This window comes from Triturus cristatus, chromosome 3_2 (genome assembly GCF_964204655.1).
Source record: "Triturus cristatus chromosome 3_2, aTriCri1.1, whole genome shotgun sequence".
NCBI lineage: Eukaryota > Metazoa > Chordata > Amphibia > Caudata > Salamandridae > Triturus > Triturus cristatus.
Window position 1 is genome coordinate 904427999 of NC_140584.1, and position 25401 is coordinate 904453399.

The 25401-nt window shown below is 48.0% G+C and overlaps 1 protein-coding gene across 4 annotated transcripts in view; it reads left to right on the forward strand.

The window, feature by feature from the left end:
- LOC146858425 (multidrug and toxin extrusion protein 2-like) overlaps positions 1 to 25401 on the forward strand; it is a 564202-nt gene that overhangs the window by 314244 nt on the left and 224557 nt on the right. For all 4 annotated transcript variants that reach the window (XM_085649344.1, XM_085649345.1, XM_085649346.1 and 1 more), the window contains 2 exons: positions 3627 to 3702; positions 25029 to 25098. In XM_085649344.1, the coding sequence (XP_085505470.1) occupies positions 3627 to 3702; positions 25029 to 25098 (146 nt within the window). The remainder of the gene's footprint in view (positions 1 to 3626; positions 3703 to 25028; positions 25099 to 25401) is intronic.

The window sequence follows — 25401 nt, forward strand, 5'->3', positions numbered from 1 at the left end:
GTGGATATCGTGGATCCAGCACCAAAGGCAGAGGACGAGGACACAACAACACCAGGTCCTCCGCCAATAACAAACAGTGACGTCTTGTCACTGCCCCCCGCCCACATAACACCGGTCGGGGGGAGACTCCAACAGTTCCTGCCAGTCTGGAGATCCATCACCACAGACAGGTGGGTCAGAGAAATTGTCCAATACGGTTATTGTCTGGAATTAACACCCAATCCACCCAACATACCACCAAGACACCAGCCTATGTCCGCAGAGCACTTGACATTATTGCAGCAAGAAGTACTAAGTATGCTGCAGAAAGAAGCCATAGAGCTCGTGCCTGTGGAACAGCGAGGGTCAGGGGTGTACTCTCTGTACTTCTTAATCCCAAAAAAGGACGGGTCTCTCAGACCTATACTGGACCTGAGACCTCTCAACCAATACATTCTGTCAGTGCATTTTCATATGCTCACCCTCCAGCAGGTTCTGCCGTTACTCAGTCAGGGAGACTTCCTAGCAACACTGGATTTAAAGGATGCGTATTTCCACATACCCATACACCCATCACACAGAAAATATCTCAGGTTCACTCTTCAAGATCAGCATTATCAGTTGAAAGTCCTCCCTTTCGGAGTAACGATGGCGCCCAGAGTCTTTACCAAGTGCCTAGCAACAGTGGCTGCACACTTAAGGAGACAGCGCATTCACGTCTTCCCTTACCTGGACGACTGGCTTGTTCAGGCAAAGTCAGCCAGGCAGTGTGCCAGCCACATATCCCACACCATTCACCTTCTTCACAGTCTGGGATTCTCACTGAATTATCCAAAGTCACATCTTCAACCCGCCCACGTACGGCAGTACCTGTGCGCGACCATAGACACTCTGGCAGCCAAAGCTCAGCCAAATTTACTGAGGATCAACAGCATGCAACTGCTGATAAAGAAGTTCAGACCTCAACACTCCCTTCCAGCGCGAGTGTTCATGCAGTTGATAGGCATGATGGCCTCCTGCATCTTCATAGTCCCGCACGCAAGACTACATATGCGCCCGCTTCAGGAGTGCTTGGCACGTCAATGGAATCAGACTCCAGGACAGTTGAAAGACCTAGTGTTGGTGAGCGGTCGGGCATACAACTCTCTGCATTGGTGGAATCCACAAAACATTTGCAAGGGCCGACCGTTCCAAGAGCCTGTTCCACAAATAATACTGACGGCGGACGCGTCTCTCCAGGGATGGGGAGCTCATGTACTCAATTACACAGTGCAGGGACTATGGACGACACAGCAACAGAAGATGCACATCAACCTTCTGGAACTGATGGCAATCTTCCTGGCGATGAAGGCATTCAAGGTACACTTGTGCAACAAAGTAGTGTTGATCTGGACGGACAACATGACTGCCATGTACTACATACAGAAGCAGGGAGGAACACGCTCTCCACAGTTGTCTCATCTGGCTCCGAGCATTTGGAGGTGGGCAATTCAGAGGAACATGTTCCTCATGGCAGAACACCTCCCTGGCAAGGACAACCAAATGGTGGATCTGCTCAGCAGACACAGCCACCAAATGCACGAGTGGGAGCTACATCCATCAGTACCCTATCCGTACTTTCAGCAGTGGGGTCATCCAGAGATAGACCTATTCGCCACAAGGGAAAACGCAAAATGCCAACGCTTTGTCGCCAGGTTCCCGCATCCACAGTCGCAGGGCAATGCGATATGGATGAACTGGTCAGGCAGATTTGCGAACGCTTTTCCCCCAGCGCCATTAATACCGCTAGTGGCACGCAAACTAAGGCAACACACAATGACACTCATCCTGGTTGCTCCAATGTGGGCACGCCAGCCATGGTACACCACGTTGCTAGAACTTTCCGTGGTGCCGCCTCAAAGACTGCGGCTAACACCCAAACTTTTAACACAGAACCATGGCGAAATTCAGCACCCAGATCCGCAACAGCTGAACCTGGCGATCTGGCTCCTGAAGTCTTAGAGTTTGGCTACCTGAACCTGCCTCCAGAATGTATGCATATCATCAAGGAGGCCAGGAGACCCACAACCAGAGCTTGCTATGCGGCTAAATGGAAAAGATGTGTCATTTACTGTAAAAACAATGACATTAATCCGCTGGATGCATCCATTCAGAACATCATCTGTTACCTGTTACACTTATACCGATGCAATCTGGCATACAGCTCCATCCGTATACATCTAATTGCAATAGCAGCCTATCTTCAAAACAGGTAGCACCTCTCTTTATTCAGAGTGCCTGCCATCAAAGCCTTCTTATAGGGACTCAAACGAGTGATTCCTCCAACACACCCACCGGCACCGGTGTGGAACCTGAATGTGGTCCTCACCAGATTGATGGGTCCACCCTTTGAACCTCTACACTCATGTGAGATTCAATTCCTCACCTGGAAAGTAGCTTTCTTAGTGGCAATCACTTCGTTGAGAAGAGTTAGTGAACTCCAGGCACTAACCATTCAAGAGCCATTCATACAGGTTCACGCAAACAGAGTTGTACTACGTACCAACCCCACATTCATGCCTAAAGTGATATCGCAGTTCCACATGAATCAGACTATTGAACTGCCTGTTTTCTTTCCAAATCCAGAAAATGTCGCAGAGAGAATGCTCCATACACTAGATGTAAAGAGGGCCCTCATGTACTATATAGACAGGACAAAGGATTTTAGGAAAACAAAACAACTGTTCGTTGCCTTTTCTCCACAACACAAGGGCAATGCCATTTCCAATGCAGGGATAGCCAGATGGATCGTTAAATGTATTCAAATTTGCCATGAAAAAGCTAAACGCACATTAACGATTCCTCCCAGAGCCCACTCAACACGAAAGTTAGGGGCGTCCATGGCTTTCCCAGGGAACATTCCTTTAGAGGAAATATGTAGAGCAGCCACATGGTCCACTATACATACATTTACTAAACACTACTGTGTAGATGTGCATTCAAAACAGCAGGCAGCTGTAGGACAGGCTGTTCTCAAGACCCTTTTTCAGACTGCTGCAGCTGGCACGGGCAGCCGCCGCTAATGGAGGGACTGCTATATAATCTATGCACAGATATGAATTCAGCAGCCCACATGCCTTGAACCGAATATGCTACTTACCAGTATGCATCTGTTCTTGGCATGTAGGGCTGCTGACATTCATATCGCCCACCCTCCTCCCCGGCGCCTGTAGCGGCTGCAGCACTCAGAATTACTGTATAGCATGGTCATCACTTACTGTATCTACTCCATCACTGCCACAATGGCGAAAAAACAATCTGAGGATGGAGAGGATGCCCATGCGCACTGTAGTCCAGGGGAGGAGCCACCTATCTCGTGATACTTCGAAGACTCTTCCAGGACAACAATGTGCAATCATCCGGACCCAACACTAGGCGGCAATCTATGCACAGATATGAATGTCAGCAGCCCTACATGCCAAGAACAGATGCATACTGGTAAGTAGCATATTCGATACACATTTTTGGCAATTTTCTATTTATATAACAGATATTTCTCTCTTTGCAAAATATAGGTCTTGTTCTTGTCATTTTGTCTTTTTCTCCTATATTAAGTGTATTTTAAGTGCCATCTACATGCATACTTAAGATATTTTCTTTTTCTTCAGTATTTTGGGCCATTGTGAGTGGAGTTTTGATTGCATCCTCCAAAGACGTGGTGGCATATATATTTACCAGAGACAAGTAGGTAATTTTTCATACTGCTTTTTACTCCCTTCATCTAACCACTGCACTTCTGTTTGTCTGGCATGTTTATTTAATTTCTATAAAAAAACTCTGTAAATTAGGTCTCAGATTACAAATACTGCCTACAGTGTAGCAAAATAAAGCACATTTTGGATCGCAGCCAGTCTGTTAACTGGAAAACAAAATTTCAATGATGTGATCTTTTGCCACTCTGCCGCCTGACACCAGAATAAAGACAGTAACTGTGAATATTATATTCAGTTCATTCTGCTTCTCCCTGAAAATTTGTGATCAAGGATGCATGTGCTTTGGTGCTGTTTATTTGTTTTTTCTTTAATGCTAGATATGAATACTCAAACATAATTTTATTCAGATTGATGGAACATGCTGCTCTGTTGAGTAGGTAATCATATCTTTGCAATATGCTTTTCTTGGGTGTGCGAACACACAAATACCCCATTTACATCCCAATAAGCTGGCCTCTGCTGAATTAAAAGAATATCAATGCCTTGCTGAGACAGATTTGAATGTGACATGGTTTTTCTCATCTGGTTGTTTCCCTAGTGTTAATTTTAATGAAAGACCATGGTCACAGCTAACTCCATTTGGCAGTCTGAGTATGGGATGAGGGTTGACTTGCCACCAATTGATGGCTCCGTTTCTGTGCACAATGATGGCTCTGTGAGAAGTTTGTTTTTTCCAGAGACCACTTCACAGCATTTCACAACCATGAAAGCCATGCCTTAAATGTTCACATCCAACTATAGATAAATCCATTTGTGATTGGTTTTGGACAGGAGAAATTGACCCATGGATCACTTCCTACTTTGAATATACATTTTCTCATTTCCTGCATTTCATTGAAGATTTCTAGTGTTTCAAACTGTGGTGTAGAGTTATGCAGTGGCTTTCCGATACATTATGATTGAAGGAACAAGGAGGTACCCTTTGCTAAGTACGCCTTTTCACAGACTAATTAGATTGATTGGGTATTTGTGGAGTCCTGTTACATCACGTAGTGCCTGGGTAATGTCCTCTACCCTAAGATTATTAATTTAACTAGATGTATGAGGTGCTGATACTTCAGTAATCATCATCATTTTTTAGTGTTAGCACCTCATACACTTTTAAAATCCATTGTTAAGCTGAACTCTTACGGTGCTATGCATAATTTGTGTGCAACTGCTGGTTGAACTGTCAGTTTTGCTCTGTAAACACTGTATTGGATCATAAATGTCTTGAATTTGTAGATTGATTATGGAATTTCAGCATTCATGCATGTGTAACATGGACGACACGGATAATTCTGTGATTGCATGGTAGAGTTGATGCTACTTGCATTAACTTTCTTAATGGGCTTAAGGCAGTGGCAGACTAGTTGTTAATTGTCTAAAGCTAAACTCTAGGAGTAGGATAAATTACTTCCCAAAACAGTACAGCACGTACGAATACAGAAATGGAGAAAGGGGAGGAAGAAAACTACCCATTGTTTTGACCCAGGTGGTCTTGGAATACAACTACTATCTACAACTGTAGTCTGGGTCAAAGAAGAATAACAACTAACTCTCAACCAGCAGTATTTGAGATGCCCTGGATTCTGGAGATAAAGATGTGCTCAGGAACCTCCCACCCCCCCAATAAATCATACATAAAGGAAGTGGGGCCAGGAGCGTGATGATATAAAATGAGGGACCAGTCATAGGCCCTTATTGAAATTACCGCTTTACATTAAGAACACACACCCAAAGTGCGAATAATTCTGGAACACGGCTAGTTTACGATTCTCCATAAAATTGTTTATCCAATTGAGGGAGATAAATGCCCAAATTGTATTGTCTAGAAAAGGGTAGTGTTTTTTAAAAAATGTTTTCTGTTTATTGAGTTTCGAACAGAGTTAGTACAGAAATCTACTATGTGGCGGTATATTATCGACCACAACAAACACAACCAACTAGAAGTGATCAGTTCTATCATTGCACATATAGTCAATAGATGAGCTAGTATACATTGCATATCTGATATTGCATGGAGAGAGCATATTATACATCAATATTAATGGAAGAAATGATCGAAGAGTCTTGCTGAGAGGTCGTCATTAGAGATCGTCGCAGCAGTTCCCAAATGTCTTTAGGTTTAGAGGAGGATGGTAATTCTTCCGCATACAGCTCGAGAGCCTCTTTACAATAAACCATATCTGTTAGCCAGCGTTCACATTGTGGGATCAACGAGCTTCCCCAAGTCATTGCAACGCGCCGCTTTGCCAACAATAACGCGATCCTTAATAATTTACCCATCGTGCCCTTAACATGAGGTACATAACTCAATAAGCACACCACAGGTATACATTGCAATTGTTGCCCAGATATATTTTGCAAACGCTGTATAACCTCCACCCAGAACTATGCGACCGCAGCACAGTGCCACGCCAGGTGCCAGAAATCTGCATCAGGTTGGCTACACCGTTTACAATCACTATTTTCCCGCAGTCCAATCTTGTACAGTTTCAGGGGTGTATAGTAAACCTGGTGTACAAATTTAAAATGAATGATTCTGAGATTGCTTTTTGGCGTCAGTTTACCCGTTAATGCACATATATGTTCCCAAGCCATCAGGTCCAGTGGGGGATCCAATTTGCTATTCCACTTATCTAAGCTGGCATCCTCTTTCCTTACCAGTTCAGAGCGCACTGCCTTATAAAGTTTAGTCACCAACTTACGTTTGGAAGGGGCCGCTAGTAACAGTTGTAGCGGTTGTAATGTGGGTGGCTCCTCCGGGAAGGAGCTTTAGTGCCCTTTGAGCGCTAGCTTCAATCGGTGAATAGTGAATTGGAACAGCAATGATTGATTAGCAATATAGTGGAGGTCTTCAGCCTTAAGAAACCTACCTCCTATGAAGACATCCTGCATACACTGAATGCCCACCATTTTCAATGATCGAATCGCTCCTGTTTCCTGCATCACTGATAGGGAAGCATGGTGTGCGAGCAGGAGCGTACAATGGTAATTTATCTGTTAATTTACCGATGGCTTACCAGGCTGCTATGGTGGCATCAACTGTGTTTATTTCGGCTCGAGGTGTGCCCCTGCGCGTGTGTGTTAGTATTCCGTTCAGTGGTATAGGGTGAGCTTCCCCATCTTCGACTGCCACGTGGGGCATGAAGGCATGCGGATTGTGCCAATAGTAAGCATATTGCACCTGCGCGCATAAATAGTATATATAGAGGTCAGGGGCACAGAAACCACCCCGTGCATAGTCCAGAGTAAGTGTGTGCCAGCTGACCCTGGCTTGTTTTCCATTCCATATTAGCCGTAGCAGTTGGGTACGCAGAGTGCGAAAGAGCTGTTTTGGTAGTGTAATGGAATATTATTAAAGAGGTAGAAAAAGCGCGGTAATACGATCATTTTGATAAGGGCTATGCGGTCAGCCAAGGAGAGGGGCAGCGAGGACCACCTATCGACCTGAGATTCTAAATCCGCGCAGGCTGTGCCATAGTTGTCCCTGATTACTATCTCTGGATCACGATGTACCTACACCCCCAAATATTTTACAGGATCTGTTGACCAAATCAGTGGATATTCCATTTGCGGAGGAGTGGTAATCATCGTCAAAGGAACAATGACAGATTCATCCCAATTTATTGTTAGTCCGGACAATAAACCAAATCGTATATATTCCCGTAGGATGGGGTTTTATGGGGTTTAAGTTTTTATGTGGCTCACGTATGAAAAGCACCATATCGTCAGCATATAAAGATATGCCGACAGGACGATGATTAAAATTAAGGGCTGAGTCCCTATGGCGTTGCCGAATGGCGCAAGCGAGGGGTTCAAGTGTGAGAGCGAATAAAAGTGGCGACAGGGGGCAACCCTGACGAGTGCCTCTTTTGATGGAAAGGGGCGCGGACGTGAGGCCCCCCCCACTCTGACCCTTGCCGATGGTTCAGTGTATAACAGCTGCACCCAACGCATAAAGATTGGTGGAAATCCCATTCGCTTCAGCACACAAAACATGTAACCCCATTCAATGGAATTAAATGCCTTAGCTGCATCTAGCATTACCTCAGCAGCCGGCAAATCTGGGTTCAAAATATGGTACATAGCAAAAAGCGTTCTCAGATTGTGTGATGTAGACCGTTCCGGTATAAAGCCGGATAGATCTGGAAGCACGAGACCGGTCATCAAAGGTTGGAGGCGCGTGGCAAAGATTTTCGCCAAGATCTTTGCGTCAATATTAATTAGTGATAACGGGTGGTAGGAGTCACATTTGGACGGGATTTTATCTTTTTTAAGTAATGTGATGACCAAGGCTTGTCTCAGGGACGGGGGGGGGAGAATACCAGTTTTGTGGGCTTCAGCATACACTTCTAGGAGGTAGGGCGCTAAAAGATCGGCATATTCTTTGTAGAATTCCGCTGTCAGTCCATCTGGACCTGGGGCCTTTTTGTTGGGTAAAGATCGAATTGCCGTTTTGATATCTTTTTCGCCTATAGGTTGACTAAGATAGTCCCGATGGCCGTCTGCCAGCCAGGCGCAAGCGATATCAGCGAAGTAGGCATCCAGCGCTGCTTCATCTGTTCCCCCCTGTGAAGTATACAGAGTCGAATAGCAAGATCTGAATTGTTCAACTATCCCCTGAGGCGTGTAGTGTTCGTCCCCGTGGGCGTCTATTATTTTCATGATGGGGAAATGGCCATCTCGGAATTTGAGTTTAGCGGCTAATTGACGGCCGGGGCGGCCTCCCTCCCCGTATGCCTTTGCAGTTTGACGGCGCGACAGATAGCGAGATTCAGTTTCCACCATAACATCATATTCCAGTATTTGTTCTTTTATGCATGCCAATGTGTTGGCGTTGGGTGTGGTCGCATAATCGCGTTCCAGGCTCGCTATTGTGTTTTCGAGTATAGTAAGTTGGCCCGAATGTCCCGCAGGATGCCGGCCGCGGTGCTTATGCATTCTCCCCGCACAGTAACTTTAAAGGCCTCCCACAGGGTGGCAGCACTATACACCGTGCCCACATTTATTTCAAAGAATTGCGTAATAGCTTGTCTTATGGCATCATTATAGATAGGGTCCAGTAAAGCCTCAGTCCTGAATCGCCATGTAAACGGGCGATGGATAGTCGAGGGCAGCCTAATATGGAGCTTCACTGGGTTATGGTCCGATAACGTTCCTGGTAGTATAAGTATGTCAGTGACCCAGTTATTACATTCTTCATTTAAAATCCAATAATCCAATCTGGACCATGTATTATATGCAGGGGTGATGTGTGTGCCTATTCTCAGTTCTGCGTTACGTAGACGCCATGTGTCTACCAGCCCCATCTCCACCATAGCATCCCGAACACACTGAGCAACTTTCACAGTGCGCGCACCCTGTGGGCTCGACCTGTCTCGAAGAGGATCTAGGTGTGTATTTAGGTCTCCTCCCCATAAAATAGCTGCCTCCGGCCAAGTGCGCAACACTGTGAGCATGCGAAAATAGACTTGTGGGTCATCTGTTACGGGGCCATATATATTAATGACAGTGGCAAGACTGTGCCCTAATTTCCCATGGACCATGGCACACCGTCCATCATCATCAGTATGTGTTTTTAGCGGCGTAAATTGCAGACCACCTTTAACCAAGATAAGAACCCCTCTCGCGTAGGCAGAGTAGGAGGATGCTAGTTTGTACCCAGCCCACTTTGTGGCAATTCTGGCCTCCGATGATCTAGTCCGATGTGTTTCCTGCAACAGAGCTAGCTGAACCGTATGTCTGTCTAGGTAGGCAAGCACTTGGCAAATTTTTTGGGGGGGTATTAAGCTCCCTCACATTCCACGTCAAGCAGGTATAGTCAACATGCATATTTTGAGGCAACAGAATAATGGAGATAGGAATCATAACCATGACAGAGACCCGCAACCAGGCAGACACCCGAGAGTGTAGTATAGAGCCAGAGACGTATTGCAGAAAACCTCACATTGCATTGTGATCTCTCACATCGCAGTACCAGAAGATAATTGACAATTACTATATGAAGCAGGAGTAAGATAGCAGGGTCAAACATGCATGTCAATCCCAACCAATCTCTGGTAAACACAGCCCCATCATGTGCATAAGCGCGATCACTTCGAACCAAGTTGAAAAACACAATACAACCCTTTCCCACCCACTTCAGCACCCTAACTTTGCTAAAGCCATACCCAACAGCTTTACTGATCCCCAACACAGTAAACAACAACAATGCAGTATTGTGGGGATTACCCATTCGGGGGGCGTTGCGACACAGCTAACCTCCCCAGTAAATAGGGGGGGTGGCCACCGAGTGTCCAGATAAAACACTCAAGCCTATATGATAGTCTGATGATAAAGGCACACATTTAACAGTACGATACCTGAGCCATTAAAGGTCCATATAAAACAAAGAACCAGGAAGATAAAAAGGATACCAAACCATCAAACTTGTTAACGTGACAGTCTCAACGCAGTGCGTAGTTGTAATAACTCCAGCGCGGTGTCATCAGTAGACCTCGAGAGGGGACGGATTTCCCGGAGACCGACCTCCATCTCAAACCGCCCTCAGTGCGTATGCAGGAGTGTAATGGTGGTGTTCTCAGTCATCGATATCTGAGGTGGCGGAGGATGCCGTCTTTTTGCGGCACAGCTTTTTTGCGTAATCCAGTGCACGTTTAGGATTCGTGAAGATCTTGGCCTTATCCTCAGTTCCGTTACGAAGGCGCACCAGATAAAGCATGGCGTAAGGAATCTTTTCGGCAAATAGAAGTTTCTTGGTCGACTGAAATTCCTTGCGTGCCGCTTGGACTGTCACCGTGAAATCCGGATAAAAAGAAAGAACATTTCCTTGATAGTTGACATTTCCTTTTTGCCTGGCAGCTCTTAGTATGGTGTCCCTGTCTCTGTAATTGAGCAGGCAGGCAATGATCGGTCTGGGTGGCGCCCTTGGTGGTGGTCGCATTGTCAAGGAGCGATGAGCCCGTTCGACAGCAAACATACTGGATAGCGTGCCTTCGCCGCACAGTTCGCGGAAGAGAGTTTCGACATATGTTTCTAGGCGCCCAACATTGGTCGATTCCGGAAGTCCAAAAACGCGTACATTGTTGCGCCGAGATCTCGCTTCAAGGTCCTCATTCTTTGCTTGGATGACCGCCAATAATTGTGCCATGTCGGATGTCTTTGACTCAACCTTCTTTAGGCCATCATGTTTATAGCTGCTAGGGACTTCTCCAGTGTAGTCGATGCCGGGGTTGCGCTGTTGATGTTTGTCTGACTTCCCCATGCTGCAACTCACTCAGCACCTCCGCGCTCGTATTGTCCCAGTCAGCAAGTGATCACTCCACCAGAGGAACTTTTGGTGAGGTATGTGCAGGTGCAGTGTGTGCATAAGCGGATCAACACGGGTGAGACCTCCCTTAAGCTACGCATAAGCCTGTGGGTAGGCGACAAACAGATAGCTGGGGGGCACTTCAGATTATCCCACTATCAATAGTACACAGCACCGGTGGTTGCCAGAGGGCCAAACAGTCTCTGTCAGGCAGGTAGGAATGTAAGCTTAATATGCCAGTCTGGTGGCGCCCAATGAGGCAACAGCACCTGTATCCTTGGTTATGAAACCTGCAGCGCTATGGCCATACTGGAATAGTAGCTAGGGGTAGTCAATATGCTCCTTGCCCCCGATCTCCCTCCGGGCAGTGAACGGTGCTCCCAATGTCCACAGCCTCCGCCAGAGTCACTCCCAGCACACCAAGCAGCACCACGCTGGGATCTGTATATAATGCTATTGTTGGTGCTCTTTATATGCCTCCCCGCACACAGCAGCCGCCAAACAGACTCACCGCCGGGTCTCCACCGTCGTTTGTTGCTGCATCCACACACGCATCTGGGCCCGTGGTGCAGCTCACCCAGCAGCTAGTGCACCTCCAGCACCCGGATCCTGTCAGCCCGATCCACAACCCCGCCAGCTGGCTCCTCCGGCCGCAACCGCAGCCCGCCTGGGTCGCGGCGAACGCGGGATCCAGAGAAGCGGCAATCCGGACCGCCGCGGTCACCAGTGTCGCCATTTTGTCTTGATTGTTTCTCCAACACCCGGATCCCGGCAGCCCGATCCGCGACCCCGCCAGCATGTTCCTCCGACCGCACCCGCAGCCAGCCTGGGTCGCGGCAAACGCAGGAGCCAGAGAAGCGGCAATCCGAGCCGCCGCGGTCACCAGCAGCCGGGCGCCACCATTTTGTCTTGATGGTTTCCCCGGGCAGGGCTGTCAGTTGTCGCGCACCAAAGTTGATCTCCGCAGCCAAATCTGCCCCCGGTCACACCAGCATTGGCAGGATAGCGTGCGCCTCATCTGGACGTGTGCGATACCTTCCGAGCACCAGGATAAATTCAGGATATTATCGGTGGCCGGCAGAGTGGCGACATTATGCGGCCATCTTGCCCTGCGCCTAGCCACGCCCCCAGAAAAGGGTGGCGTTTATGTAGTAGAGTCCACCAAAGCTCGTCGGTGCACAAAGAGAAACTATGATGAATTGATTTCTATATTTACCAGGACTCAAGATTCGATGTTAGTCATTGGATCAGAATATGCAACTGCACTTTAGACACTGTGCATGAGGGTACTCCCCGTTAGTAATTGTGGTTCATTTTATTTCTGATTCGTATGTGCTTTTATCTTATTTGTACTGTAATTGACCCCTGGAGGGATATACAAGAATTGTGTATGTTTCTTAATAAATTAATTATTGGGGAGGAGCCTAGCGCTTGACCAAGATGGCCGCGTGAGCTTTGAGCTCCCGAGACCCTCGTGCCCTCTGTCGTCTATCCTGTACATAATCCTGTTTGTATGCATGGCACCGTGTAGATGACTTGTCAGGGAGGCGATCGATGCCACCCGAGGTCGAATCGCCCACCGGGAACCGGAGTTATGCATGGCGGAAGATTGAGGCCAATCTCCGAGGGATGCCAGGGGCTCGAGTTGGCAGGATGCCCGACCTCTAATTGAACAACAGCGGCCAGGCGAGGTGTGAACTGCCGGACGGAGGTCCCTATCCTTTCACTTTCACTTTCTCGCCCTTGGTCTGCCCAGCCCAGGGAGTGATCGCGTCTGCTTTATCATCATTTGGACGCTCTGCATGCCACACTGGCGACCCATCGTAAGACGGAGCACTCCTGCTCTCTCTCGCTGAGAGAGGGCAGTCCTGTTTGACCCGACTTGCTCGAGCCCACCATGTCGGGCAAAGCAGAGGTGGATCGGCCGAAGCCCAAGGCCACCAGGCGGGGAGCCTACACTCAAGCCAATAACATGGACCGCTATGCCCAGCAGAAGGGGTCACCGGGTGCACAGAGCCAGTCCCCGGATACACAGAAGACTGCTTCGCCCTTGGCCCCGGAGCTCTCACTGCAGGATGTCATGGGTGCACTTGACGGGCTGCAGACTTCGATTGGGAGACAGTTTGATGCCCTGGCGCACAAAGTGGATACCATCTTGGTGGATGTTAATCTGATCCGCGCGGATTTGGGCAAAACAAATGAACGGGTCAAATCCCTGCACATCAAGACCACGGGCCTCGCCGATGAGGTCTCGGACCTGCAGACCGAGGTCCGTAAGTTGCGGACCGAGCATGATCTCGCAGCCCGTCGGCTGGAGGACTTCGAGAGCCGGGCCAGGCGCAACAACGTGCGCGTTATCGGGGTCCCGGAGTCCTCGGACGAGATTTCAGTGGACCTGCTCGTGGAGGACTTGGTGCTCAATCATCTGCAGCCTAAGGGTCTAGGGAAGTTCTTCGCAGTTGAGCGGGCCCATAGAGTGCCTGGTGGGCGGCCCAAGGTGGGAGCCACACCGAGGCCGATCGTCGCCCGGCTCTTTCATTTTCGAGACCGGGACGCTATCCTGCAGGCCTCGAGGGTAACGGGCCCAGTCCCCTTCCAGAACGCGTCGGTGAATTTCTATCCTGACTTCACCCAGCAGGTACAGAGGCAGCGGCAGGGCTTCCTGGGGGTGAAGAGGAGGCTTCGGGAGAGGGATCTGAAATACGCCATGCTCTTCCCTGCCAGACTACGTGTGGTGTTTGAGGACCGAACATTCTTCTTTGAGTCGCCTGCCATGTCGGATGAATGGCTGGACGCTCTGCCTCGACGACGCACGGAAGAGGACACTGCCGTAGACGGGGACAGTGGCCGGGATGAACAAGGTTGATGTATTCGGAACCGGACTGACTTTAGATAATGACTTGCAGTAAACACGGAGGTTGTGGGAGGACGAGGGGAGCTCTTTCCTCCCTTAGGGTACTTTTTGTAGATTTTGGGTTTGGTAGGGCGACAGGCACACTGCAAGTTGGGGGGGCTTTGTAAGCTGCAGCAGGGGTGCAGGGTGGGGGGGGTTTCCAGGATTTTGGGGTTGTTGTTGGGGGGTTTGTTTCAGCAAGGCATAGTGATTATTTCCAGGACTGTTCCATGGGAGCTCTTCGGGTGTGGGGTGGGCCTCTTTACGTTTGGGGATGGGGGGTAGGGGTTTAAGTGTTATAAGCTGGAATGTGAATGGTTTGGGGGATCGCATTAAGCGTGGGATTGTTTTGCAATTCTTGAAACGGTCATTGCCGGATGTCGCCCTGCTGCAGGAGACGCATCTTATAGGTAATACGTGCTATGCCCTGAATAGGAAGGGTTATAAATTCATAGCTCATTCGGGATTCTCCTCTGGGTCCAGGGGTGTGGGCATCCTAGTCAGAGCCTCGCTACCATTTGAGGTGGACTCCACCATTGTTGATGATAGGGGGAGGTTTGTGGCGGTGGCGGGGCGGTGGGAAGGAAGAACTTTGGTTTTAGTTTCGGTTTATGTCCCGCCGGCCCTGCAGGCCTCCACTTTCACAAATCTGGGTAGGGCCCTGCTGGATCTCCCGGGGGGTATGCTTGTAGTGGGAGGTGATTTCAACGCTGTTGGCTCCGGCCTGCTGGATAGATACCCGCCCAGAGACACGGGGGGGGCTCAGAAGTGGCTTCCAGACTTTCTAGATACGCTTGGCCTGATAGACTGCTGGAGGCTCCGGCACCCCACACAGAGCCAATACACTTTCCACTCCGGGGCGCATGGTAGCCTTTCTAGGATTGACTACCTACTCACTCTGGCTGCGCATGCCTCATTGGTGTCTGAGGCCAGGCACATGGCGCGTGGTATATCTGACCATTCGCCGGTGTGGGTCAGGCTGGATCTGGGTCGAGAGGGAGGGGGAAGGGTGGCCCCTATCAACCCTTGGTATTTCCGAGACCCCAAGATGCGCAGCCCGCTGGTAAAGACAGTAGATTATTTTTTCAAGGACAATCAGGGATCCGTGGACTCGGCAGTGTCGCTGTGGGAAGCATTTAAGACCGTGCTGCGAGGGGAAGCCCTCTCCCTTGTAGTGGCTGCCAAGCGGCGGAGAGATGGCGAGGTTTTGCAGGTTGAGGAGGAGATCGCGGCTTTGGAGGGAGCGCTGGAGGAGGAGGTTACAGAGGCCTCACTGCATGAGCTGTGCTTGAAGCAATCCGAGTATAAGGACCTGGTGACGAATGCCGCTAAGATCCTCGGTAGGGAACAGCAGGGCCGTCTGTATGATGTTGGTGACAAGGCCGGGAAACTCCTGGCTTGGCTGGACAAAAAAGAACGGGTCAATAGAGTAGTGCCGGAGTTGACGGGAGAGGGGGGAGAGGTGATTGTGGAACCTGAGAGTATTGTGCAGTGTTTCTCGGACTATTTCCGTATGGTTTATGCCTCAGTGTCGGACAGGCCGCCCGAGGACTCGCGTGACCTCCTGCGTGATATTGCATTGCCCTGTCTCTCTGATATAGATAGGGACGATCTAGATGGTGACATAACGGTCGATGAGGTGGCGGGGGCTATCCGCGCTTTGTACTCGGGCAAGGCCTCGGGTCCGAACGGCTTGCCGGTCGACCTGTACAAGCTATTTCCGGATAGGGTTGCCCCTCACCTGCGCGCCATGTTCGTGGAGGCGCGGGGGAGTGGGGCCCTCCCGTTGGATCAGCGACTGGCGACGATTGTGGTTATACACAAAGAGGGCAAACCCCGAGATAAGTGCGCCTCATATAGGCCTATCTCACTCCTTAACGCAGAGCCGAAAATTCTGGCTAAAATCCTGGCGGCCCGGTTGATTAGGGTACTCGGTGACTTGGTCCATCCGGATCAATCCGGATTCATCCCGCACCGTAACACAGCGTTAAATCTTCGGCGCCTTCATGGTGTAATCGCCAGGGCGGGCACGCTGCGTGAACCAGCCATTGTGGCGTCTCTCGATGCCACGATGGCCTTTGACACGGTGGAATGGGCATATTTGTGGGCCGTGTTGACCAAGTTCGGCTTTGGTCGCGGTTTTGTGAGCTGGGTGAGGTTGCTGTATGAGGGCCCTCTCGCGAGTGTGGTGGTAAATGGCCGGGCGTCGACTCCGTTTCAGCTTGGGAGGGGTACTCGGCAAGGTTGTCCCCTGTCGCCATTGTTGTTTGCCCTCGCCCTTGAGCCGCTGGCTGCGTGGATACGCTGGCACCCGGATATACGGGGACTTAGATGGTCGCCTGAGCACGAGGACCGTATATCGCTCTATGCTGATGACATCCTGTTGTATCTTGCTTCACCCAAGAAATCACTTATAGTGGTCTGTGGCGTACTCACATCTTTCGGTAGGAACTCGGGTCTCGTTATCAACTGGAGTAAATCGTATTTATATGTTCTTAGTGGCGAGGTTCCACCGATCCCTCGAACTTGTTCGATCCAGGTTGCTCAGCAGGGCTTCGTGTATCTGGGGATCTTTATCTCCATGGATTCTGCCGTGCGATATGAGAGGAACCTGCTCCCCCCCCTAGCGCGCCTGAGGCGGGATGTGGAGGGCTGGCGGAGGCTGCCGCTCTCCCTCGTTGGGCGTGCGGCCCTGTTCAAAATGATGTCTCTTCCCCGGTTCCTTTACGCACTGCAGAATACTTTGGATTGGGTACCGGCCAACTACTTTCGGGAGGTCGAAGGCCTCCAACGAGCGTTGCTGTGGGACGGGCGGCCGCGAATAGCTATTGCAAAGTTGACGCTCCCATGGTACGACGGGGGTATTGCGCTTCCAGACATCCGACGGTACTATTGGGCCACCCAGCTGAGTGCGATTAATCATGGGTTTTATGGCCCGGCCCTCAGCCCTGGGTATGCCATGGACAGGTGGTTGCTGCGTGGTGGTAACTATTACAGGGCGTTGTATTCGCGGTCCCTGGACTCGTCCCTCACGGGGCCCACTGGTGTGGCGGTGCGTGTGTGGAAGATGGCAACTGACTCGCTGGGCTGGAAGGATAGGCTCACCCTCGCTACCCCGCTGTTTGAATCTGAGAGATTGGGTAGGCTTTGGCACACAAAAGGCTTTGACAAATGGGACTTGATCGGCATCTCCAGGGTCGGAGATGTCCTGATTAAGGGGAGGGTGAAGTCCTTTGAAGAGTTGCAGAAGGAGTATGAGCTGGGGCCATCTGAGTTTTTCCGCTATATCCAGGTGCGTCACGCCCTCCGATCAGTCCTCATAGAGGGTGAGAGGGTGCCTGAGTCCTCTCCTTTGGAGGACCGGGTCCTTGATGGTCATATGCCCGAGAGCACGATCTCGCTCATCTATAAGAAACTGATCAACGTCCGGGCGGATATGCTTCTGGGGTTGAGGGACCAGTGGTCTAGGGATGGCCTCGAGTTGGATGACGAGGATTGGCAGTCTGCTGTTTCCTCTCCTAAGGAGGTTGCGATCCCGTCGCGTCTGAGGCTGGTGCAGCTTAAAATACTGCATCGAGTGTACGTGACGGGGCCAAGGCTGGTTCACATGGGATTCTCGGAGGACGGCCTATGCAGGAGGGGATGTGGTATGGTGGGTACTTTCCTGCATATCATTTGGGAATGTGGTGTCATCACGGAATTCTGGCGGAGAGTCCATGCAGTGATGGGGGAGGTGACGGGCATTGCTATGCAGCCGGAAGCGCGGTGTTGTCTCCTGAATGTCTGGGGGCCCACTGATCACAATGCGGCGCAGACCCAATGGGTGACTCTGGGTAACATGGTCGCTAAGAGAGATATAGCGCGATTGTGGGGATCCGTGGGCCCCCCACATTGACCGCGTGGAAAGAAAATATGGACTGGAGTATGCTAAGGGAGAAGACGGTATATTGCGCTAGAGGCCGCCCTCTGAAGTGGCACGCCATCTGGGGGCGGTGGAACCAATACAGGGGGGGAATTTGTCTTGCCCCTGATCTGGATCCCCCCCGAGGAACAGCTTTCCTCCTAACCTTCTTTCCAGCTCAGTATGGTTAATGGACTTCTTTGGCCTCTGCTGACCCCTTCTTCCTCTTTTCACGGTACTGTAAATGGTAGACGATTGGGGTCCTGCCTCCCCTGGGGGGCTATCACCATGGGCATTCAGTGTTCTTGCCTTGCTGGGGGTTGTTGTGTGTTTTGTGTTTATTTAAAAAATGGAATCTTTGCACTCCTCCTTCACTGTACTGTGGACGCGTCTCTGTTCCTCTTTACCGAAGCTGCCGAACCTCCGGGTTGTCGGCTGAATAGCTGTGTCCAGACTTTTGAAAATAAAGGTTTAAAAAAAATAAAAAAATAAATAAATAAAAATTAATTATTTTTAATTTATAAATGATATGCATCAGATGCATTAAGATTTTTTACAATTAATTCAAGTCTATGGTGTGATATTTCGATCTTGGTGGTATATGAGCATGATTAATGAACTGATTGTAGATACAAATTAATGAGGCAGGATTAAAGGTGATTTCAATTTCGTTATAATATTTCTTGACTCCCAAGGGGAAGTCATTTTTCCTGCTGTTCATTAGTGCCCTGTTCCCTTGGTGTGAGGGGGCCCCCTCTCTGATTCACGACTAAATCTAAACTCTGCCAAAACTGAGGCATTGGTAACAGGAGGTTCCCTCTCCTTTACTGGTAGTGTGAAGTCTTTGGTGAATCCCCCACACTGGTACGGGCAGTTGAAGAAGAAAAAAAAGAATTCTAGTATTTGTTTGAGGCACGCTCATTTTTTATCCAGATTGAAAAATTATCATTCTTCTGTATTAGATCTTTAAAGATTCTGTAGAAAACCTTCCTTTTTTCACAAAATAGCACATTAACCCACCATTTGAGCTGTAGTGAGAGCATACCTAATTTTGTTTTATCTTGTCCTCTCTGCTTTCTTAATCCAGCGACCCCCAATCTACTCCAGTGTAGTGGTGCTTGCCTGCTCTTGAGCCTATCATGACAAATCTGAATCACAAACCATCTGAGTGCTCTGATCTGGTCTCTCTATTTGAAAGCCTTTGTATTTATTTCAAGGCTTTGCATAACCTTCCATTATCCAACAACTTTTTTTCTGCTACTTTTCCTCTATTCCTCTAGAATATTATGATCCTCCTCAGCCTTCCGCTTACAGATTCTGAAGGAAGATCCGGGGCTCATTCCAACAACTGACACCAAAGCGACTTCAGCATGATCCCAAGCAATGTTGTGCTATGACATTTCTAAGGCACAACTAGCCAATATAGCCTGATTCTAATCTGATGCTTCTACTAGAGCAGACTCACCATCAGTGACTCTTATCATTTTGCCTCCAATTCTGACCAAAGCTTGCCACCACCCGGATATGATGATGGTGGGGATGGGAATAATTTACTCCCTCATTATGATGACAGTTTTTACATCGACTTACAAGAGGCCAGTGGGCTTGTTCCTTTGCTTGATACAGGGTTGAACCTCCAGTGGATTAGCGTGCTTCATTTGCAGAGGTAATTCGATATCCAGCTGAGGTCTGGTACTTACAGCTACCCTCTGTTGAAGTTAACATAAATATCCATACTGAAGTCTTACAGAACTGAGCCAGCCACATCTGAGCCCTTGATCCCATTCAGTGAACCCCTCACTGACACATTAATGGGCATCTTGTCAAAGCTCTGTTCATGACAACTGATGAATAGACACCTAGCCAGATATCACAGACCAGGGCCTGGCAACCCAGTTTTCAATGCTAAATATCCTACTCCAGAGAGTCTGTTTTTCAGACTTCAACCAGCAAGGTGAACCCCCCCAACTCATTCCCAACAACACCCAAGGGTAAGGGGTCAATAGTTCTAATTGGCTAGCCCTAGCATTGAGATCAGTTAATGCAGTTTGTTGGTCAAATATACGCACACCCTCTGTGACATAGCCAGCGAGATCTTTATATCTGTCCCAGAAGACCTTCGAGGCTTATTGGCTTGTACAATTCAGGATTGTCAAGATGCAGACAAATATATTATTTATGCTGACCTTGATGCAAATTATTGTCTACAAAGGACGTTGCACTAGTGTGGTGCTCCCCTGCCATGCGTGGATTTGCTCCACAGGATTCTCTGGAGACATACAGGCCTCTCTTATTGATATGCCCTTCGATGTCTCGCATCTATTTGTCGAAAAGCAGATTCTGCCTTGGAACGTTTCAGGGAGTTTCCTCACCAGTTTAGGAAATTCTGGGGCTTCTTTAAGGGAATGGTGGATAAGCAACCTCGGTCTCCCCAGCTTTTGCTGCAATTATCCCAGTCCTTCCGAAGCCTGAAATGTGGATCTGGCAGGCTGTGTGCAGGCCTCCAAGGGCACAAGCCCTCTTCCCTTGCAGCAACAGACCCCCAGCTACGTACAACCACCCCATGAGAAGCAGTATCCAGCATTTTCTTTCAGGGTGGTTATCCATCACATCCGACTGATGGGTCCTTCAAATCGTCCCGCATGGCTATACCCTAACTTTTCTTTCTGCTGCTCCAAATCATTCCCCCAAATGAGAGCAAAACTCAGTCCATAATGAAACGGTCCATTCTATTGCAAGGGTACAAGTCTCACTGTCCATAGGAGCCATTGAGAGGGTTCCAGACTCTAATATGGGACAGTGTTGCTATTCTCGCTATTTTCGCGTGCCGTTGTGGGATGGGGACCTTTGGACAATCTTAGATCTTTGTCCTCTGAATGTCTTCTTGCAGAAGGACAAATTCAAGTGCCCTTGATTCTGTCTGCTCTGGACCCAAACGACTGGCTTGTGTCTTTGGATCAGCAGGACCTGTATTTTCACTTACCTGACCTGCAGTTGCATAAATCTTACCTATAGTTCAAAGAAGGCCAAGAGCATTTTCAGTTAGACTTATTCTCCTTTGGCCTCTCCAGTGTCACTCTGGTGTTCACAAAAGTAATGGCAGTGGTTACCGCTCCTCTTCGGAGCTCAAGCAGACGAGTTTTTCCCTCCTCTGCGACTGGCTTTTAAAGGCCTACTCCCCACAGTAAGTCATAAACCACCTCCAGATAAAGACAAACAGGCATACAGTAAAGTTCAGGGTCTTCTCTCAGCTGCAAGTAGGCCAGGGTATTTGGGCTATTGTCACGATGTTTAAGTCTCTGATGTGAATCTTGGTGAGAGCAGTTCTGAGGCCTCTTTTAGCCTCCAGTTTGCCTCTTGTCAACTACACCAGGTGGCATATGTAGCCTCTGCAATGGAATCTGAAGCGCCAATGGGCCCAGCACCAAAGAAACCAGTCAGATGGCATGCAGATTTTGCATGAAAACCATAGGATGTACAAGAGTGGCTGTTCGTTCACGATTTGACCCACAGCAGGGCCCTTCCCCACCCAGAGTTGACGGTGACGACGGATGTATCACTGCTGGATCAGGAAAGTCATCCGAGCCATCTCTATCAGAAACCCTGATCCATATAAATATGCTTGAGTTGTAGGCCGCTCACTTGGTCTGAAGGCCTTCTTCCCATCCATCAAGCGGAGGCTGATGCAGGCTCTTGCAGACAAAAACTTAGCCATGTGGTACTGTTCATAAGCAAGGCGAAGTGAGTCATGACTCCTGTACCCAGAGACTCTGATCCTCTGGAGTTAGCTGCAACTTGAGTACAGTTCCCTGATCGAGAACCACCTTGCCGGATCCTTGAATATCAGGGTGGACAAGCTCAGTCAGCTGCATTTGGCGGATCAGGAATGCCTCCTACACTCCCAGGTGGTGAAGGGCATCTTCTGGCATTGGAGAGAACCCTGGCTGGGTTTTACCTCCGTCAGGAATGTGCAATATCAAAGGTTTTGTGTGTAGAGTTTCATCGAAGAAATTCACTAGGAGATGAATTCCCGCTATAGTGGAAATCCAGACTCCTGCATGCTTTTCCACCCCTACCTCTCCTGCCCTGCATTCTGAAAAAGATCAGGAATGACTGGACCAAACCGCTCTAGTGACTCCGGATTGGGCTAGAAGAGTGTGGTACCAGAACTTCTGGGCATAAGCATCTCTCCTCCTTTAGGCTACTGCTTCGGGAGGACCTTCTGTTGCAGCAGCAGGGCAGGGTCCTTCATCCGAACTTGTACAATCAACACTTCTATGCATGGAGATTAAGCAGGAGTTCATTTTGTTCGATCTCCCATCTGAAATCGTTGATTTCATCCTTGCTGCCTGACACCCTTCTACAAACTACCATTTATGCCAGGCAGTGGGGCAAATTTGTGGGCTGGTATGGAGTTTGCAAGACCAACCTTTTACAAGTCAGACTGATGTATGTATTATTGTTTATTGTGTTTTTGGCCCAGAGAGGCATTGTAGTTGGCACTATTAAATGTTACCTGTCTGACATTTCAGCATTTTTGTGTTTGATAGACCAAACATCAATATTTAAATTACTTATTGTCATGTTGTTTCTTAAGAGTTTGACATATGTATCCTCCCAAACCATTTGTGGTGCCACTGTGGAACCTTGATATTGACATTTCACTTGTGTACTCTCTTCGAGTAAATGCACAGCTGCTCTTTGCACCTTCTAACATCAAAGACTGTCTTTCTCACTTCAGTCACTTCAATTTGTCACATGAGGGAACTTCAGGCACTGTTGTTAGAACCCCTATAACATATTTTTTCCAGACAAACTGGTGCTTGGGATTCGGGCTATCTTCTTGCCAAAGGTGTGAATCCTTTTCACTTGGGGCAATCTATCACTCCACAAGTATTCTTTGCCCATCCTCACCCTTTGAAAGAGGAGAAGAGGCTCCATAGGTTAGACCGCAAAAGGGCTTTTAATATATTGATTATACCAAGGAACACTGTGAATAATCAGCTCCTTCTTGGCTTCTCTGGGGTGAAGAAAGGGAAGGCTGTGCAGAAGAAGACTCGGTCAAGTTTGATAGTCCTCCTCATTAAGATCTGCTTTGCATTGACCTAAACCAGCCTATGGAATGAAGGAGAGCTTATTCCACCTGGGCAAAGCTGCTACCACTGGCTTGGCACATGAACTTCCTCTTCTTGGTACCTGCCAGGATGTGACATGGGTGCTGGTGTACATGTTCATGAAGCTCTACTGCCTTGATGACCAGATCCAACGGGAAAGACATTTTGACTGCTCAGTCCTACAATTTTGGTCTGAGTCCGCTCCACAGACCCTCCACCTTTTGGCGGGCCTTCTTTGGTATCTCTTCTAAAGATGAGGAATCTGCAGTTTGGAGTATCCTTCAGATAGTAAAGTTACTTACCTACGGTACCTTTTTTTGGTATATAGTGTATGTAACTGCCTATTCCTTGCTGATATCCCACCTCCCTGTTCTGTGGAATAGCCTCCTATTATCATCTAAAAAGGTCCCAAGTGTCAGATCTGCACACTGGTATTGGCAATTGTTTTACGTTCTGCATCTAAAAGAGTCAATCAAGAAATTGATCTCAGGCTGAAGGGTAGCTCTTATATGGGGCTCTGCTGTGTGATGTCTGGGGCTGTACAGAAGAGGGATACGACATCAAAAATGAATGACCGAGTGCACTCCTTTTAATCCAGTTTATCCGCTGTGAATTCATTTTTAAACTGTTTGCGTGCAAGCCCGGAATCGTGCACTGCCCATCACGTACAAGTAAGACCATTCTATTCACTGGGGCGTATACACACCCCAATCTGGATGCACAGCCATATGCATGACAAAAATACCTAAGTTGTTCCATTTCATCAAGAGATTTATTCACGTTTATCACTTGTTATACAGTTCACTCGTATTCCTCAGTCACATGTAAACCGCTTATGAATACATAATTTTCCTTAACTGCTGTAGGTATGCGCGTAGCTTATTCCTAAAGCGTGGAATGTAACATAAGTATTCCTCTAAAGATAACCTGTGTCACCCAATGCATTTCGAGCCCCTCGGCTCTTCGTCGGGGGTAAATCTACAAATGTAAAACATGTGTGTTAGACTGTACTTTCACAGATATTTACCAGTTTAAATATGTTCTAAAAAACAAATGCAATTGATATATCCAAGCAGCTTCCCCTCTTCCCGCCTTCAACGTTTAGCCCACTGAATTCAAATAAAACTAAATAAATGCTGAGTCCGATATATCCCAATTTCCTCATTCTTATAAATTTAGAGTAACACGACTTTACCACCCACATTTAAGGGAAATTATGTATTCATAAGCGGTTTACATGTGACTGAGGAATATGAGTGAAACGTATAACAAGTGATAAACGTGAATAAATCTCTTGATAAAATGGAACAACTTGGGCATTTTTGTCATGCATATGGCTGTGCATCCGGATTGGGGTGTGTATACGCCCCAGTGAATAGAATGAGGCTGTACAGAGTCGGCATAGAGCTACACTGTGCCACTTGACAGTGCATTGGAGTATTGCTGAAAAAGCTTTCGGATCCAGTTTGGTGCCTGGGGAATATGCTAAAGGTGAGGAATCTGCGGTTAGATAGTGTATTCAACCAAAAGTGCTTGTTAGTCTGAGCATGCTTTGATTTTCTTTACTAGGAAAATTTCCTCTAATGGCCTAGGGTGTTTCTGTCTCAGAATGCTTTAAATAAGCTTCATATAAGAGAGCACTGAAGATATTCCCATTAAATGTCAAGCCCTTCATCTTGCCCTGTGATTGAAGAACAAAGCATCTTTTTCTAGGTGCATTGTCTCTTTGAGGACCAAACTTGCAGGTTTCTTGTAGTAATAAAAAAAACTTATGCCAATTCGAGAAGTTACCACACATGGCTTTGCAGGAGAAATGGCAAATTCAGAATCCCCAGCTACATCTCTTGCCCACCTGAAACATTAACTTCATCATCATCCAGGTGTGCTCTTTGAGCTAGAAAGTTACAACATCTGAAGAATGTCCAAGTAGTCGGATAGGAGAGAGAGCACAATAACAGAGTAATGAAAAACGATCTCCATTTTTTATTTTCGGTGGTAGAAGACTATTGTGGGGCCTATTGTGATGAATGTGCATGGGTGGCTTTGCTAATGTAATTGCAGATTATGCTTCTGATGTATTTTTTTTTTTTTGCAGAGATATTGTCACACTGGTCTCACGGCTTATGCTAATCTTTGCTCCCTTCCATTTGTTTGATGCAACTGCTGTGAGTATTTATTCTCTACAGTGTGAAAACTTAAATACTGTCTACTCTTTCAACACTTAGAATTTCCTATTGAGAGGAAGGGTAATATGTCTGTGTTTCATAATTCGTTCTCAGGGGAAAAGTGGGCCTGTGTGCTCTCAAAGTCATGTGTCACAAGCATGAGAAATGAAAAATGTTACCCAGACAGATGAAGAGTAAAACTCAACCCCTCTAAAATCATGGTAAACCGCGAATACTTTGGATATACTCTAAAATACGTAATCAGGAGCAGAGATTTGTACTGGGCAGGAAAGCCACTGGTCT